Source organism: Fomitiporia mediterranea (assembly GCF_000271605.1).
Source record: "Fomitiporia mediterranea MF3/22 unplaced genomic scaffold FOMMEscaffold_1, whole genome shotgun sequence".
Classification (NCBI taxonomy): Eukaryota; Fungi; Basidiomycota; class Agaricomycetes; order Hymenochaetales; family Hymenochaetaceae; genus Fomitiporia; species Fomitiporia mediterranea.
In genome coordinates this window covers 5215095-5221094 of record NW_006760386.1, presented here as the reverse complement: position 1 = coordinate 5221094, position 6000 = coordinate 5215095, and the positions used below count along the sequence as shown (strand labels likewise).

At 46.0% G+C, this 6000-nt stretch overlaps 3 protein-coding genes across 3 annotated transcripts; 2 read left to right on the top strand and 1 right to left on the bottom strand.

The window, feature by feature from the left end:
• Nucleotides 1-220: 220 nt before the first annotated feature.
• On the bottom strand, nucleotides 221-2298 carry FOMMEDRAFT_138105 (FSH1-domain-containing protein; the record flags this gene model as incomplete). Its single annotated transcript, XM_007261997.1, has 8 exons — nucleotides 2185-2298; nucleotides 2095-2128; nucleotides 1991-2033; nucleotides 1709-1926; nucleotides 1595-1648; nucleotides 1479-1540; nucleotides 1106-1405; nucleotides 221-302 (listed from the first exon to the last, which is right to left on the bottom strand). The coding sequence occupies exons 1-8, from the start codon at nucleotides 2214-2216 to the stop codon at nucleotides 221-223; spliced, it is 825 nt and encodes a 274-aa protein (XP_007262059.1). The 5' UTR covers nucleotides 2217-2298.
• Nucleotides 2299-2401: 103 nt separating this feature from the next.
• Nucleotides 2402-3976, top strand: FOMMEDRAFT_164846 (uncharacterized protein; the record flags this gene model as incomplete). The annotated part of the gene is made up of 10 exons (XM_007261996.1): nucleotides 2402-2521; nucleotides 2596-2688; nucleotides 2742-2789; nucleotides 2843-2905; nucleotides 2976-3072; nucleotides 3125-3158; nucleotides 3210-3327; nucleotides 3378-3468; nucleotides 3522-3624; nucleotides 3688-3976. The coding sequence occupies 10 exons, from the start codon at nucleotides 2402-2404 to the stop codon at nucleotides 3938-3940; spliced, it is 1020 nt and encodes a 339-aa protein (XP_007262058.1). The 3' UTR covers nucleotides 3941-3976.
• Nucleotides 3977-4224: 248 nt separating this feature from the next.
• FOMMEDRAFT_150785 (ER lumen protein retaining receptor) lies at nucleotides 4225-5249 on the top strand (the record flags this gene model as incomplete). Its single annotated transcript, XM_007261995.1, has 5 exons — nucleotides 4225-4246; nucleotides 4324-4392; nucleotides 4460-4619; nucleotides 4689-5120; nucleotides 5213-5249. 5 exons carry the CDS (start codon nucleotides 4225-4227, stop codon nucleotides 5247-5249), a joined length of 720 nt encoding a protein of 239 aa, XP_007262057.1.
• Nucleotides 5250-6000: the final 751 nt, after the last annotated feature.

The window sequence follows — 6000 nt, the reverse complement described above, 5'->3', positions numbered from 1 at the left end:
GTATGCAAGTAAAGAGTTTAGAGTGTACAGTGGATGCGTGTATGCAGGGAGCTCAAGGCTCATAACCTGTTGAGAGGGAGAACTTAAGGGGGGCACACATAGACAAGGGGTGAGGTGACAATTGACTGCTCAGTGTCTCTCGTCCTTATATTGTATGTATTCTAACTGAGACATTATGAAGTCATCGTCTCGTGGTTCGTCCGTTGATGAACTAATCATCTCATAATAAAATACCAATTCCGCAGAGGCTCAAATGCATTAACATCACCAGGGGCACTCCAGTCAGACCCGAGGCAACCAGGCTGGACGAGCACCACTTTCTATTGCTCAAGGCGAACAAGTATAGGGTGTTTTATGACAACAAGCTCGTTGCCAAGCTCGGCACTGCGTGGAGTGTCATACAGGATAGCAAATAATGGTTCGTTGAGCTTACAAGACTGTTCAATCATAACTCTGACTAGCGTTAACTAGACGAGGCATCTTGGTAAACTCCTGGGCTTGTGTATGTAGCGTATTTGTTGGCAGAGAGAAGCTGAAGGTGGTATAATAGCATTGTTTTTACGGTAGAAAGAGAGGCGCTCGGTTAAACAAACGTAGATGTCCGACAACTAGTGCTCCCCTTCCTCAAGATCGCCCTGTATGTCACGAATCTGTGTATTCCCTTTGTGTAAACTATAAAGGTTTATTACAAGCAATCACTTTCTGGTAGAGCAGTGCTGCTCTATTGACGCTTGAGCCTATCGCCTCGCTGCCACGACATGCTACCTGCAACAGGCTGGAGAGTGGGTAAAGTTGTGTATTTAAGTGCTGTACGGACGGGACATTTTCACATCAGCAGTGGGTCCTTTGCGGTTAAGGCATGCGACTCATTGAATGATTTGACAGGCTCTACAGACCTATGTCTTCAATTGATTTGCTCAATGCTACACAAAATATCTATCGGAAGAAAATACAGATTACCAAATGGACCATGTCGTGTGCCATTCGAAACATACCCAATTGTACACAACAAACCACAACTATGGCACCTCATAAATTAGCTCTCGACGTCGGTGACACCCTTCCCGAAGCAGGAGCACTCGCAACAGGCGTCCCAGCTAATGACGACGCAATACTACTCGCCTCATCTGACGCAGGCGGCACAGGTACATCACCAAGCGGATCCTTCAAGTAATCTCGCAAGAAATTCCGCCATGGTGCCTTGGACGGAACGAAATGCCCTCCATCATGCGTGGCAACCACGCGATGTGCAGAAACGTCGATGAGTGTGCGCACGCGCTCCAGTGGAATAATGACGTCGTTTATTCCGAAGATGTGTAGGGTTGGGGTTGCGTAGTCTGGAATGAAGAATCGGGACCAGTGGGGATCGTTTGGCTTGAAGCCGGAGACTGCGACGCAGAACTTGCTGTGTGGGAGGATGAGTTAAAAGTTGGTATGGATGGGCTAGCTTCAAGCAAAAATGGCAGTTAAGAACGTACAATGCAGGATGTGGGGGCTGGTCATCTACAAGGATTGGCGGGTACAATTCAGGTTTTTCTAGCTGAGCTTGCTTAAGACCAGACCCGATGGAGTCGAGTGTCAAAATTTGACTTACCACGGCTGTAATTAAAGCCGCCATAGCTGCTCCTTGGCTGAATCCGAACACTCCCTAGTCAACATCAGATTCTCGTCAGTCACTAAATCGTTTAACCTCATGTTATTAGCATACCTCGAACTTGTCCTTAGCTAGGATATCACGCAGCACGCTTAAAGATTCTTCTACACCAGCATATATAGTCCTTTCGGGGTTTGATCTGAACCACCCTCGAGGTAACTCTGCAGGATTCGGTTCGGGTGTTGTTGTATTTGCTTCCGATGCGCCGAGGGCATCAGTGTTGAGTCCAGCGAGGTCCACTGGTTGTAAGACGTGCGGAGCGTCGACGAATACTATTGATTGAGAATGTTTAATCTTATGATTGTAATTTAAATTGATAAGGGATATTTTATTTACCAAAGTCGATATCCTTCCCACAAGCTTTGCGCACTGCACCCATCTGTGTGAGTAGGTCAGGATATTACTCAGTCGGAATAGTTATTGATGAGAGTTGTTCTGACTCGTTTAGAGAAGATCGCAGCATTCTGCGAATATCTGTCCACAGCATCAAAACGAGAATAAAATAACCAGAGACTAACGGAAGAACATACCCATGCAACATTAGAACTTTCTTTGCCGCCATACTAAATTTGGCTCTTATAATGGTGGAGACAGCCAGGGTCTCCTCTATTTCTCTAAGTGATAAGTCTAAGTTACGCCTCGTTCGTGATGGCAACACGCTGAGGAGGATGATCGACGCGTTGCATGACATGAAGACGTGTCCGCCGCGACTCACTCACAAAACATTCCTTCATTCTATTCACCGTCATGCGCACCGACGCGATTTGTCGGCTCCTTCTTCAGCTCCTGGTCATACTTCCTCTCGGTGTTCTCGCAGCAAAAGACAAGAAAAAAGACAAGGGTGCCAAAAATGTCACCATTGACAGAGTGCGTGTGTGCTGGCAACTTCCGTCTTTGCTTGTATCATGGACGTTATGTTAAAGATGGTTTCTTGGGATTAGCTTGTCAACCTTCGAACACACTCTATTTACGCGCCATATATTGATCAGGATTTGCAAAATCGATGGTGGGATTTTGGGGCGGATGCTATCGTGGTATGTGTTGGTGATGCATGGAACATGCTGTGTATGTCTGACCCTTGACGCAGAATACGAACAAACATATTCGATTGACGAGAAATAAACCATCACAAATGGTATGGAATTGCCAGCAATCAGTCACGAAAACACACACTAAGTGCTTCGTTAGGGATGGTTATGGTCGCGTTTACCACTCACGGCAACTCACTATGTGATTGAAGTAGAGTTCAAGGTTCGAGCCTCTAAATACTCTGGACGCGTAAAAAAAACTAACTGGTTGTCCCCTGACTCTACTTATTAAGATGTCCACTGAAGGGAAATCACATCTTTTTGGTGATGGAATGGCGATTTGGTTGACAAAGACACGAGCGCAACCAGGTCCAGTGTTTGGGTCGGTCGGTAAGTGTCCATTGTTTGAGCGTAACGATTTTCGATAGCTAATTCACAGCAGATAAGTTTACGGGTCTCGGTATCTTCCTAGACACGTGAGTATTATGATGCTATGGCATTTTGGTATTTGTTGAAGTAGTGTTCAGATATGCAAACTCTCGGCATGCATACTCCTTCCCTCGAGTGGTCGCGATGATGGGTGATGGCGAGACGAACTATGATTATGAGCAGGATGGGGAGAGAACTAACATCGGGGCATGCTCTGTATGTCGTTTCTTTAATTATAGAGTAAGACCTTGCTAATCACCCATTAGGCTAACTTCCGGAAAACAAATGTACCTACAAAGGTGAAGATAACTTATGCGAAGGATACATCCTTAGATGTTAAAGTCCAGTACAAAGCTCGTATGTGTGCTAGCTCCCAGGTGTTGTTCCCGAACTAAAATACTTGGTTACAGACGACCAGTGGGAAGACTGCATCCATATCGATGATATTTCAATACCACTTGCGTCGTATCTGGGATTCTCAGCACTGACAGGAGATGTGTTCGAGGCTCATGAGTGAGTGTAATCTATCTTAGGCTTAATACCTGTCTTGTTAATCGTCGGCGATTGCTTTACCAGTATTATTTCAGTGACAACCTCTTCGGCCATCCTCGCGGACCCGGAACGTCCACGCGACAAGTTCAAAACGTCTTCAAGTACATCATCTGGCTCATGGTTCGGCTTCTTTATCAAATCCTTCCTGTTCATTGGTGTCTGTGTTGGTGCGCTTTACGGATATCAGGAATATACGCGCAGAAATAGTGGATTTGGCGGAAGTAGCTTTGGACGGAGAGGAGGGATCGATGTGTTCTCTAGTGCGAAGCGGTTCTGATATCATCGTCCAGTTTATTGCTTTGTCGTAATTCAACTTGCATTTTTTTTTAAAAACTTTTTTTTTTTGAGTTTGGAAAAATAAGAAAATTGCACTAGCCAAACAGAGGTAAATAGACACGTCACGTTTCGAGCTGTACGTGTTCCTCGCCTGCCTGCACCGTCAAGTCAAGCACGCACCAGTCACTTGCTCACTGCCAACCAAGTTGTTCACGCTATACGCTCGCGTCTGCAACCGACCTTGACGAGGCAGAGTAGCTACGCGCGAGGAACGCTGTAGCTAGCATGAATATCTTTCGTTTCTTCGGTGAGCTCCGTTGCTTACTTTTGTGGACGTTTGGAATGACGCATTTCCTGAATGTTGCCACGAATGTGAAAAATTAGGTGACCTTTCGCATTTGGCGTCGATTGCTATTTTACTGCATAAAATACAGACGTCGCGATCATGCCGGGGTATGTGTCGTCTCGTCCACTACAAAGAGAGAAGCATGTGCTGACTGGTGCATGATTTTGTGCATAGGCATCTCGTTCAAAACGCAGGCACTCTACGTCGTTGTATTCATTACGCGCTACCTTGACCTCTTCCTCGGCGACTATGTCTCATTGTACAACACCCTCATGAAACTCTTCTTCATCGGGAGCAGCTGTTACATCTTATATCTCATGAAAATGCGCTTCAGGTGAGCCCCTGGCCTTTCCGCCACGCACAAGCATATCTACACATAAAAGTATATATACTCATGCACAAGTCCACTCGTCATGGCCATCTCCTTTCTCTTGCGTCGAACCGTTCACGTACGGGCACCACACGAATGTCGACGTGACAGACCTACACACGACCCGTCAATCGACACCTTCCGCATCGAGTTCCTCGTCGGCCCCGCATTCCTCCTCGCGCTCATCTTCCACTACAAATTCACATTCGTCGAAGTCCTCTGGTCGTTCTCCATCTTCCTCGAAAGTGTCGCGATCCTCCCGCAACTGTTCATGCTCCAACGTACGGGCGAGGCAGAAACGATCACGACACATTACCTCGCTGCCCTTGGCGCCTACCGCGGACTGTACATCCCGAATTGGATTTACAGGTATTTCACGGAGGGATCGGTGGATGCTATAGCTGTCGTTGCGGGACTTGTGCAGACGGGATTATACCTCGATTTCTTTTATATCTATTTCACAAAGTGCGTTCGTTATATCGCTAGCTTGCTTTGCTTCGTTTTACTTCCTATTATTGCTTGTTCATTTATTGACAACACGTGTTTATTTTCCACAGAGTCCTGCATGGACAGAAATTCGAGTTACCTGCATAAGACGCATACAGCAAGTGTATATCGTAGAGAAGCGCCAGGTGCCGCTGCTCACGCGATGTATACTCCCACTCCCCTCCCCCCTCGCATTTGTCCTCTCTCCTCCCCCTATCACCATCGAACTTCTCGCTATGATATATACAAGCTTTGGGTTGCGACCGCATGCGTATAACGTAACTATTGATTGTTTTGTTCATGCATGTGTACGTCGACTCCGCTTTACTTATCGCGTGTGTGGCGGCGTGGCGATGTTTGCAATAGACATAAGACAATTATTTTTTAATGGAAGGCTGGGTTGTCACTCTGCTCTACTTTGAGCTTGTTAGTGAGTATTAATGTGGGTAGCACAACCTCTTCTCGCCATCTCGGATTAATATCCTGGTCTCTATTTGTGGAGGGTTTATTTTGGTTTGGTTGTGCCACGTCTCGCGATACGACTGTGTATTCTATAATCTATTTTTGTTGTTTGGTCTAAGAATGGCACCGCAGCACTCCGGCGTCAAGGTTAAAATTACAAGACACTGGGCTGACATTTTCTCTCTTGTCTTTCTAATAAGTATCATCCCACTGTCCTGCATCACTTACGAAAAAATGGGTAGGAAATGTCGGATTTGTGACTTAGACTTTGTGAAGGTCTTGATACTAGTATACTATAATACAGTATAGGCCTGGAACAATCTCAAGGCCACGTGCCTGAGACTCAGTGAATCGAACGAACGGAATTTGTCTATTAAACCCGATATCTGTGTACGTT